Raw genomic sequence first — 12,495 nt, 5'->3', positions numbered from 1 at the left:
CGATTCAAATTTAAGCTCAATGATAAGGGGGCCTCCTTTTTATAGCCGAGTCTGAACGGCGTGCCGCATTTCAATACCTCTTTGGATAGAAGTTTTACATGGCATAGTACCTCACAAATGTTGCCAGCATTAGGAGGGAAAAACCACCACTGACATTTTTTTCTGATGGTCTCGCCAGGATTCGAACACAGGCTTTCAGCGTCATATGCGGACATGCTAACCTCTGCGCTACGGTGGCCTCCTCAGCTCATATCTACATTTAAGAAAATGTACCCCAAATTGTTGTTTGGGTAGTAAAATAAAAATATTTGAGCACCAAAATCGCTGAATTTGGCCCCAAAGCCTTCCCAATTTAAATGAAAACGCACAGATTTACTTGAGGAAAATCCAAATCGGCCTCACTAACTGCTAGAAAAAGACCACAAAAAAATGAAAAGTGGACCCCAAAAGATTTGTTGTTGTTCCCCATATATGTACCTGTTTGGGGCATATTTTCGACAGTGATGTGGGCTACCGAAGACGGAAGTTGTTCTGTTGTTCAGCAGGAGCTACAAGTTACTCCCAGTAGCACCTGTCTTCTAGACGGAAGGAAATGATTAATTAACTGTTAGCGTAAAATACCTGGGTGTTTTGCTAGACAAAACACTGCAGTATATACCCGCACGTCATGCACAAGTATATACCCGTACGTCATGCACTGGGTATATACTGCAGTTGTCAGACCTATAAAGCTATATGGTGTTGTGAAATGGTGGACGGCGCTTCAAAAGTTCACCTACTGCTCAATACTCAACCAAACTAAATGCTACAAAGGATGGCTTGTTTGAGCATCATAGCCGCACTAAGGGCGACACCATCTGTTGCACAGAATTTAATGGTACACTAATGCCTCTGGATATTGTGGCTATAGAAATTGCTGCAACCACTTCTGTGTTATGCCGATGTTCCAGGCAGTGTGGATTACACATTAACTGAGCCGCTCTTCGATAAGAACTACTGTACCACTATTTCTAATAGAACCGATGGGAACTACAATATTCCTGGTAATAGATGTTATATAGATTTCTATACGAATGGTTCCAAACTAAACGACCAGGTGGGCTTTGAGGTGAACTCTGCAAAACTAGGACTTTTCATATCGACAAGGTTACCCAACCACTATAGTGCGCGGAGATCCTTGCAATTAAACAAATGGTAGAATGGCTAAGATATAAGTCAAAACGGCGACTGGTAAAAATATCTTCTCAGACATCCCGGCAGCCATTAAATCTCTAGGAAACATATTTCTGAATTCAAAAGTCGCTTCCGACTGATCTCTCAACGCAGATCTCTCAACGATATGGATTAACATTTCACAATGCACCTATTCCAGGTGACGGGCTAAAGAGATAACCCTGGTTGATAATGGTTGAGCAGACGAGCTTACGAGACAAGAAACTACCCAACCCATTCCAGGGGAACTGGAATCTATGGCTAAGCCTCTAGCGGCATGCAAGCTAAGTCTCCCGTATTAGGCCTGAAGGGCAACGAATGACAGATGGCCAGATGGTGGGGTTTGTGAACACTCCAAAACTATGTGGCCTAATCTAGACTTGAAGAGGTCTGCCACCAGCTAGAGCAGACATATCAGCCATTGTCACTATCTGAACGGAAAACATGCTGACAGACTAAAGGTTTCCCGCACTGGCAGTCAGATGGAATTCCACTTTAGGTTCTTATTACTTTGATTAACCGAAAGATTTAACGAATGTATACACTCGCAAGTTGTTAGGCTTTTTTATACCCACCACCGAAGGATGGGGGTAAATTCATTTTCTTATTCCGTTTGCAACACATCGAAACACTAATCTAAACCAATCTAGCCATGACCGTCCGTCTGTCTATTGAAATCACACTACAGTCTTTAAAAATAGAGATATTGAGCTGAAACTTTGCACAGATTAATTTTATTGTCCATAAGCAGGTTAAGTTCGAAGATGGGCTATATCGGACTATATCGTGATATAGCCCCCATATAGACCGATCCGCCGATTTTGGGTCTTAGGCCTATAAAAGCTACATTTATTATACGATTTTGCTGAAATTTGGGACAGTGAGTTGTGTTAGGCCCTTCGATATCCTTCGTTAATTTGGCCCATATCGGTTCAGATTTGAATATAGCTGCCATATAGCCCGATCCTCCGATTTAGGGTCTTAGGCCCATAAAAGCCACATTTATTATCCGATGTCGCCGCAATGTGGGACAGTGAGTTGTGTTAAGCCCTTCGACAACCTTCTTCATTTTGGCTCAGATCGGTCCAGATTTGGATATACAGGGTGGCTGATGAAAGCCGCTACCAAAAAAAAATGTAATAACTTTTTTTCTATTTAATAATAATAATTTAATAATTAATTTAATTAATTAATTAATTAATTTAATTAATAATAATTTAATAATTAATTTAATAATTTAATTTAACATGAATAAAAGAAAAATGTATTCCATACACCGAAAAAAAAATGTAGCAATATTCATCATTGTAGCAATATTCATCAGCCACCCTGTAGCTGTCATATAGAACGATCTCTCGATTTAAGGCTTTGGGCCCATAAAAGGCGCATTTATTGGCCGCTGTCGCCGAAATTTGGGACAGTGTTAGGCCTTTCGACTTCCTTCTGCAATTTGGCTCAGATCGGTCCAGATTAGGATATAGCTGCCATATAGACTGATCTCTCTATTTAAGGCTTTGGGCTCTTTAAAGGCGCATTTATTGTCCGATTTTGCCAAAATTTGGGACAGTGAGTTGTGTAGGGCCCTTCGACATCCTTCTAAAATTTGGCTCAGATTGGTCCAGATTTGTCATATAGACCGATCTCTCTATTTAAGGTCTTGCGCCCATAGAGGACGCATTAATTATCCGATGTCGCCGAAATTTGGGACAGTCTGAGGGCGGACTGCTACTTAAACCTAACCACCTAACCTTACCTGTCCTATATTGGATTCTTCCTCTTTTAGGCTAAAAAAAACAAACCTTATGTCATCTACAATCGCCTATAAATATATGGAGATACTGCAAGCCACTTAGTAGTCATTTTACTCCATAAAAAATAAACGAGAAAATCGGTTTATTGGGCAAATAAAACAAACCTATTATCTCGGTAATGTGTCACTGTTGGCAGAACCAATGAAGATAATAAAGCATTTTTAAGATTCTCTTTTATTGAGTTTTTTTTTTTAGGTACGACATATGACCCAAATATGCGAATGCAAGTGCAGATACACACGACCAGACAGTTATTGTAATATTTTTGTTTATCTTTATACCCACCACTGAAGCATGGTGGTATATTTTGTCATTCCGTTTGAAACATATCGAAATTTTCACTTTTGTTCCTACTTATATATACTTACTATTAGCTGACCCGGGCCCGCTCCGCTGCGCCTTCTTTTTCTTTATATGGAACAAAAGTTTCCTTGGAATATTTATTTTCGACAATTAAAGATCTTTTAGTGAAATACCATGGAAATTTTACTACTAGTTTAACAATATAAGTGCCTTTATCTGAATCCCACATGATCTTTATTGGTCTACTAATTTAAGTTTGGATGTAAGGTGTACTCCATTCTTAAAATACTCCATTTCAGCCCGATATTCTCATGATGTCTGATTTTGTGTTGTTTTCAGGGGAGAGGTGGTCCCCCACATACTTGGCCCTGAAAAAATATCAGCATCGTGATCTTCTCTCAAATACCATATTGCCATTGGCTTAAGAGAAGTTTGCAGAATGAGGCGTCCCCAAAACACATGGCCCCAAAATAGGTTATCAAATTCGTTTTCTAATCTCAAATACCTTTCATTTGAGCCACATGGTCGAAAAAATTTTTTTTTCCTTTGGGGGTGTTTTGGGTCCTACATTTGGATATCAAATTTATATTCTAATCCCAAATACCTTTATTTGAGCCCCATATTGCGATGGTCACTAAAAAATTGCTGTTTGTGGGGTATTTTGGGAAAGGGGTAGATCCCCAGAAAATGGGTATCAATTCTTGCTCTACCCCCTAATTCCTTCCATTTAAGCTTCACATTGACATGGTCGCTAAATATGCCCGATTTAGGGGTGTTTTGGGGATTGGGGTGGTTCCCCAAACACTAAGCCCGGAAAATATATCAGCAACGTGCTCTATTCTATTCATTTAAACTCGTTATTGCAAAAGTCAGCAAATATGTCCGGTTTGGGGTATTGGCCCTAAAAACTATGAATATTTAATTCCACTCTATTTGAGACCCAAATTGTCTCGGTAAGCAAATATGTCCTATGTGGGGGTTGTTATGGTGGTGGAACGTCCGCTAGACAGTTGGCCCCTAATGTTGATATCAGATACGTGGTCTACTCCCACATACCTTTAATTTGAGCCCCCTATTTCCATAGTCGACAAACATGAAGGGCTTGGGGGTGTTTTGTGGGATGGGCGGCCACTCAGTGAGTTCGCCTTGAAAATATATATCGGATGCGTGCTCCACTTTAAAAGCCCTCTTATTTGAACCTCATATTGCAATAGTCGGAAAATACATCGTATTCTACACTCAAATACCTTTCATTTAAGCCCCATATTCCCATGGCCAGTAAATAAGTCCTGTTTGGGGGGTGTTTTGGGAAAGGGGTGTACCCCTGGAAACGTGGTCCCACATTTGGATATCAGATTCGTATTCTACCTTTCATTTGAGTCCCATATTGCCATGGTCGGTAAATATGTCCGATTTAGGGGTGTTTTGGGGCTTGGGGTGGTCTCCCTAGCACTTGGTCCGACAATTGGATATCAGATACATTTTCTTATCCTAAATACCTTTCATTTGAGTCCCATATTGTCGTGATTGGTCTAAATATATGATTGGTAGGTTTTAGGATGGGGCTGCCCCCTTAGGTACCCCATCCGAAATATGGATACCAAATTTTTTTTTTAGGGTACTATATGAGAGCACACAAAATTTCGCTTAAATCGCACCACCCATCTCCGAGATCTGGCGTTTCCGAAAATTAGGGTAAGGGGGAGGGTCCGCACCCCCTTCATATATCAAAAATGTAGTACCTTATTTTCACCACGGGGTCATTATGCACCATCTGTGAAAGTTTCAAGAAAATCGGTTCAGCCGTTTCTGAGTCTATAAGGAACACACAAACATACAAACAAACAAACACAAATTGATTTTTAGGGTTGCCCAAAAAGTCATTGCGGATTTTTCATATAGTCCGCGTTGACAAATTTGTTCGCAGCTTGTGACTCTGTAATTGCATTCTTTCTTCTGTCAGTTATCAGCTGTTACTTTTAGCTTGCTTTAGAAAAAAAGTGTAAAAAAAGTATATTTGATTAAAGTTCATTCTAAGTCTTACTAAAAATGCATTTACTTTATTTTAAAAAATCCGCAATTACTTTTTGGGCAACCAATATATATAAGATATTGGGGCGGGTCGATTTTGTTTTTTTTTTTTAATCTTATAGCAAAAACATAAACCACATACCATTCTAAGAAGTTTCTACCAAGAAACCATGCATCTACAATGAAATCCTAATCTACGCCTCTCGACTTACAAATTTTTTTCTTTTTCTTTTGATTTTCGATATTCGATACTTTTGTAATCAAGGTACAGGTCGTTTTTGTTATTGTATTATCGAAAAATTTTGCAATTTTTTGGTTCAAGGACGACATTCTGATTCGATCTAGCCATGTCCGTCCGTCCGTCTGTCGAAATCACGATAGTGGCCGAACGCGTAAAGCTAGCCGCTTCAAATTTTGCTCAGATACTTTATATTGATGTAGGTCGTTGGGCATTGCAAATGGGTCATATCGGTTCAGATTTGGTTACAGCTCGCATATAAACCGATCTCGCGATTTGACTTCTTAAACCCCGTGGAAGCTGCAATTTTTCTTCGATTTAGCAGATGTTTTCCACATAGTGTTCAATTTTGATTTCCAACAACTGTGTCAAGTACGGTCCGAATAGGCCTATAACTTGATATAGCTCCCATATAAACCGATCTTCCGATTTGACTTCTTGAGCCCCCCTGGAAGCAGCAATTGTATGGAAATAGTTTACATTTTTGCTATACGATTTTTAACTTTTTTCCCCATCCTTGCAAATCAACCTGCCCTTATATATAGTCTTGGTCGTCGTAAAAATCTAAGACGTTCATTTGTCTGTTGAAATGACACTACTGAAGATATTTAGATGATTTATATTTAACAGGTCCATCAAAATTGATTCAAAATGAGTTATAGCTCTCAATTTTTACTTATAGGGTAGGTGTGGGGTATTATATAGACGGCACCGCCCGACTTTTGCTTTTCCTTACTGGTTTTTATATCCTCCACCATAGGATGGGGGTATACTCATTTCGTCATTCTGTTTGTAACTACTCGAAATATTAGTCTGAGAAATGTCTTGATCGTCGTGACATTTTATGTCGAATTAGCCATGTCCGTCCGTCTGTCAGTCGAAAGCACGCTAACTTTCGAAGGAATAAAGCTAGCCGCTTGAAATTTTGCAAAAATACTTCCTATTGGCGTAGGTCGGTTGGGATTGTAAATGGGCTATATCGGTCGATGTTTTGATATAGCTGCCATATAAACCGATCTTGGATCTTGACTTCTCGAGCCTCTAGAGGGCGCAATTCCTATCCGATTGAAATGAAATTTTGCACGAAGTATTTGGTTATGATATCTAACAACTGTGCCAAATAAGGTTTAAATCCGTTCATAACCTCATATAGCTGCCATATAAACCGATCTTGGGTCTTGACATCTTGAGCCTCTAGAGGGCGCAATTCTAATCCGATTGTAATGAAATTTTATACAGCGTGTTTTATTATGGTATCCAACAACTGTGCCAAGTATGGTTCATATCGGTCCATAACCTGATATAGCTGCCATATAAACCGATCTTGGGTCTTGACTTCTCGAGCCTCTAGAGGGCGCAATTCCTATTCGATTGAAATGAAATTTTGCACGAAGTATTTTGTTATAATATCTAACAACTGTGCCAAATAAGGCTTAAATCGGTTCATAGCCTGATATAGCTGCCATATAAACCGATCTGGGATCTTGACTTCTTGAGCCTCTAGAGGCCGCAATTATTATCCGATTTGCCTAAAATTTTGTACAACGGATCCTCTCATGACCATCAACATACTTGTTTATTATGTTCTGAATCGGCCTATTGCCTGATACAGCTTCCATATAAATCAATATCTCTATTTTACTGCTTGAGCCCCTAAAGGGCGCAATTCTTATCCGCATTGGCAGACATTTTACACAGGTCTCCAACATATAATATAATTGTGGTCCGAACTGGACCATATCTTGATGTCGCTCTAATAGCAGACCAAATATTTTCTTTAGAAAGAAACGAACTCGACAAATGCGATCCATGGTGGAGGGTATATAAGATTCGGCCCAGCCGAACTTAGCACGCTTTTACTTGTTTGTTATCATATTGATGATCACCTAAATTTTAAAAGTAAGCTCTGTCTGGTTCTTGTGGCAATGAGCACGTATATAAGACATTGTTTAGACATACAAAGGAGACTTTAGCTTCCGATCAGCAACGTTTTAACACCCATCATGTCATTTAGCTTTACGAATACCGAGAACAATACATCCTTCGACAAACAATCTAAAATATGGAGAGGATTGCCGATTGAACCAATTTATGGATCTCAGGACATGATTGGATCGGTAGCCTTACACGCATTGCTAGAACATCCCGATCATATTGGCCAGGTAATGAGGTCAAGAGTTCTAAAAATCTTGAAATATAGCTCATGAATCATTACTTACAGATTTACCATCAAAGTGGTAAACAGTTCAGAAATATAGAAATCGCCATCAAGGCCATACAAATTGCTCGACATTTTCAAAGGCTTCAACTGAAGCAATGCGACATTATTGGACTGTGTGCTGCCAATACAGAATATGTGGCTCCTCTATTCTTTGGAGCCATGACTGCTGGACTCACCATCAGCACTGTGGATCCCAGTTACGATAAGAGGGGAATCGAGATGATCTACTCTTGCACCATGCCTCGCATGATTTTTTGTGATGGTGTTGATTACCAACGAATACGAGAAGCCTTTGATAAGTGTGGACTGTCCTCGAGCCTGGTGGTTACTTTAAACGATCATATGGAAGGTGTTGCCAGCATTTTGGAGTTCTTTGAGGAGAAGGTTGAACCCGAAAAATACATGTATGTAAGTTTAACTTAGGTGTTAGTAGAAGTGAATGTGCTAATTTCATTTTGGTTTCTTTCAAAGAGTTCCTGTTTTAGAGAAGAGTGCTTATCAGGTGGCTGTAATTGTCTGCACTTCGGGAACCACTGGATTTCCCAAGGCTGTGTGCATATCCCATGCGGCACTATTGGATTTTTTTAAACCGTATGCCTACATACAGCAATATACAGTAAAAACGCTTTAAGTTTATCCGGGCGGCCGAATCTTGAATATACGCCGCCACGGATGCTGAATGTGGTTTCTGAGGAACGAAGAAGTCAAATAGCAGGGTCAGTTTGTATGGGGGCAATATCTAATTAACGACTCTTGGTTTGGGTATCGGCTATCATAAGTGTAGTTAACGTACCAAAATTCAACCAATTCGTATAAAATTTGATTCATCTAGAGGCTCAAGAGTTCCAATCAAAGGATCAGTTTTTATAGGCGCTATGTCTCTGTATTTGTAAACCTAAATAAGGTGTTAATTGGGTGGATGTTAGTTATTTAGCGGCATTCTTCACTTCACACAGAGAAAACTTCTTTTTATAGCCGAGTCCGAACGGTGTGCCGCAGTGCGACACCTCTTTGGAGAGAAATTTTACATGTTGCCAGCATTAGGATGGGGAAAACCACCGCTGAAAATTTTTTCGCCAGGATTCGAACCCCGACATTCAGCGTCATAGGCGGACATACTAACCTCTGCGCTTCGGTATCGACATGTAAAAATTAATATTTCGAGATATTACGAATGGATTGACGAGACTAAAATACCCCCTATGATAGAGTTTATAAAACAAGTAAAAGCGTGCTAAGTTCGGCCGAGCCGATTCTTATATACCCTCCGCAATGAATCGCATTTGTTGAGTTCTTTTCGCGGTATCTTTTTTTGGGCAAACATATGATAAAAGGAAAGAATTTCCACGCGCAAAATTTCAGTTAAATCGGACAAGAATTGCGCCCTCTAGAGGCTCAAGAAGTCAAGACCCAAGATCGGTTTATATGGCAGCTATATCAAAACATGGACCGATTTGGCCCATTTACAATCCCAACAGACCTACACTAATAGAAAGTATTTGTGAACAATTTCAACCGGCTTGCTATACTCTTTCTAAAGTTAGGGTGCTTTGTGGGGTTTCAGACGCATATTTCGAGGTGTTACAAACAGAATGACGAAATTAGTATACCCCATCCTATGGTGGAGGGTATAAAAATTGTCGGTGTATTATTCCATAAGGAGTTTCATTGTACCGGGTCCATATTTTTATATCCACCACCATAGGATAAGGGGTTTGTTCATTTAGTCATACCGTTTACAACACATAGAAATATCCATTTCCGACCTTGCAAAGTATATAAAAATCGGAACGTCGTAACATTTTAAGGCAATTTAACGATGTCCATGTGTCTATCAGTCTGTGCGACCGTCTGTTGTAATCACTCTACAACCTTAAAATGTGAGATATTGGGCTGAAATTTGGCACAGATATGTCTTTTTGCTACACACAGGTTAAGTTCTTGAAGGGGTCATACGGGACCATATTTAGATATAGCTGCCATATATAACGATCCGCCGATAAAGGGTCTGAAGCCCATAAAAACTTTATTTATGACCCAATTTGGCTGAAATTTTAAACATTGAGTTGTTTTATGCCTCACAACATTCGACTCAAGTCTGGTTCATATCGGAAGTTATTGAGATATAGCTGTCATATAGACCGATCTGCCAATTAAGGGTCTGAAACCCATAAAAAGCTTTATTTATTACCCGATTTTGCTGAAATTTTAATCGGTGAGTTTTTTTAAGTCTCTCTACATCGAATTCAAAAATAATTCAGATCGGACTATATTTAGATATAGCTACCATATAGACCGAGCCTGTGCGCCTGTGACGCTGAACGCCTGGGCTCGAATCCTGGCGGGAGCATCAGAAAACATTTTCAGCGGTGGTTTTCCCCTCCTAATGCTAGTAACATTTCTGAGGTATTATGCTATGTAAAATTTCTCTCCAAAGAGGTGTCGCACTGCGGCACGCCGTTCGGACTCGGCTATCAAAAGGAGCCCCCTTATCATTGAGCTTAAACTTGAATCGGACTGCACTCATTGATATGTGAGAAGTTTGGCCCTGTTCCTTAGTAAAATGTTCATGGGCAAAATTTGCATTTACCATATAGACCAATCTGTCAATTAAGGGTCTGAAACTCATAAAAGCTTTATTTATTACCCGATTTCGCAGAAATTTGAATCGGTGAATTGATTAAAACCTCCCGCAATCTGACCCAAATATGGTTCAGATCGGTCTATTTTAATATATAGCTGTCATATAGACCGAACTGCCGATTAAGGGTCTGAAAGCTTTATTTATTACCCGATTTCGCTGAGATTTAAAACAGACAGTTATTTTATGCGTCCCGACATCTGATTCAAAAATAGTTCAGATCGGTCTATATTTAGATATAGCCACCATATAGACCGATCTGTCGACTTATGGGCTTGAATCCCATAAAAGCTGCATCTACTACCCGATTTCGTTGAAATTTAAAACAACGAGTTGTTTTGGGGCTCCCAACATCCGATCCAGATATGAATCAGATCAGACTATATAGATATAGCTGCCATATATTAGACCGATTAGGGGTCTTAATCCCATAAAAAGCTGTTTTATTGCCTGATATCAAACAACTGTAGTAAATATGGTTCAAATCGGTACATAACCTGATATAGCTGCCCTAAAACCCGATCTTAGGTCTTGACTTCTTGAACCTCTAGAGGGCGAAATTTTCGTCCGATTTGACTGAAATTTTGCACGTGGTATTTTGGTATCACTTCCGACAAAAGTCGGCACGGCCGAACTTAACACGTTTTTACTTGATAGTACTTGATTTTGAAATTGAAATTTTGATCCTAATCACGTTGTGCAATTCATACATTTTTCATTTCAACAATTCCTTTTCTCTTTGTATTTTCTCTTTTGCAGAACTGATTTTTTGAACAGAATATTCCTCTGCTTCAGCTCTCTATCGTGGGTGACAGGCATATTAACTGTTATACACGGTACAATTGGTCGTGCGACTCGCATTATATCGGACAAATCGTTCAACCCGAAAGACTTTTTTGAAATTGTTAAACAACACAAAGTGGATATCTTCTTGGGGTCCCCATCACAATTGGCAATGGCTTCATCTTCGAATGGCATTGGGGAAAGTGATCTCTCCAGTCTTGCCTACTTTCTTATAGGCGGAGGTTCCATATCTCACGCCCTCATCGACAAATTTAAGAAATATGCTCCACAAACTATTTTCTATGGCGGCTATGCCTCAAGTGAGACATGTTACGCCATAGCCTCAGGAGTGTGTGAATCCAGTAATGCAGTTGGTACGATTGGACCAAATGTTGAAATAAAAATCATTGATAATGACAATGGCAAACTTCTGGGCCCCAACGAGTTAGGGGAGATATGTGTTCGTTCAAGACTTCCCTGGGCAGGTTATTATAAAAATCCACAATGTACCCAGGCCATATATGATTCGGAAGGTTGGATATATACTGGCGATAATGGCTACATCAATGATGAAGGCAAATTGTTTCTAAGCGATCGTAAGGTTGATATTCGAAAATTCGATAACTTCCATTTCTCTCCCAGCGACATAGAGAAGGTCATCATCGAACTGCCTCAGCTGGTTGATGTTTGCGTTGTGGGTATACCCGATGGTGTACATGGCCATTTGCCAGCTGCCGCTGTAATAAAACGACCTAATAGCAGCATTGGCGAAGAGGAAATCTATCAGCATGTGGTCAATCGAATGCAGAGTTTTGAACATTTACGTGGTGGTATTTACTTCTTCAAAAGCCTACCTCGAACAGTGACGGGAAAAACTTTACGCCGTCAAGTACTTGAAATGTGTCTGGAATTGAGCTACTCAAAAACTGCATAGTTTTAGAAAATCCAAATAAAAATCCAAATGAATAGTTCAACAAAAATTACTTATCAAATGTAAGTAAAAGCTTTAGTATCAACCCACCCAGGCACATACCTTTTTAACTATACACAGAACAAAAATTTCCTTTTATTTGTAATCTAAACTTCTAGGATACAATATGGCAAAAAATTACACTCAGAGAAATATGTTAGTAAAATTTACAAACATTTTGGAGTAACAACGGATAGTCTGCTAGAAATGGGAAGGCAACAATTGCTTGCAAAAATGGCAAACATTTTCTGCTGTTTTCAGATGGTAAAATATCAGAACCCTAGG

General features: G+C 39.5%; 1 protein-coding gene across 1 annotated transcript; it reads left to right on the top strand.

Moving 5' to 3' along the window:
* The first annotated feature begins 7,598 nt into the window (after nucleotides 1–7,598).
* LOC131997722 (uncharacterized) lies at nucleotides 7,599–12,174 on the top strand. The gene is made up of 4 exons (XM_059369129.1): nucleotides 7,599–7,757; nucleotides 7,817–8,220; nucleotides 8,288–8,407; nucleotides 11,217–12,174. The coding sequence occupies exons 1-4, from the start codon at nucleotides 7,599–7,601 to the stop codon at nucleotides 12,172–12,174; spliced, it is 1,641 nt and encodes a 546-aa protein (XP_059225112.1).
* The last annotated feature ends 321 nt before the right edge of the window (nucleotides 12,175–12,495 follow it).

The sequence above is a fragment of the Stomoxys calcitrans genome, chromosome 1 (assembly GCF_963082655.1).
Source record: "Stomoxys calcitrans chromosome 1, idStoCalc2.1, whole genome shotgun sequence".
Lineage (NCBI taxonomy): Eukaryota > Metazoa > Arthropoda > Insecta > Diptera > Muscidae > Stomoxys > Stomoxys calcitrans.
Note: the sequence above shows the minus strand (reverse complement) of the source record. Positions and strands in the feature narration are given on the sequence as shown.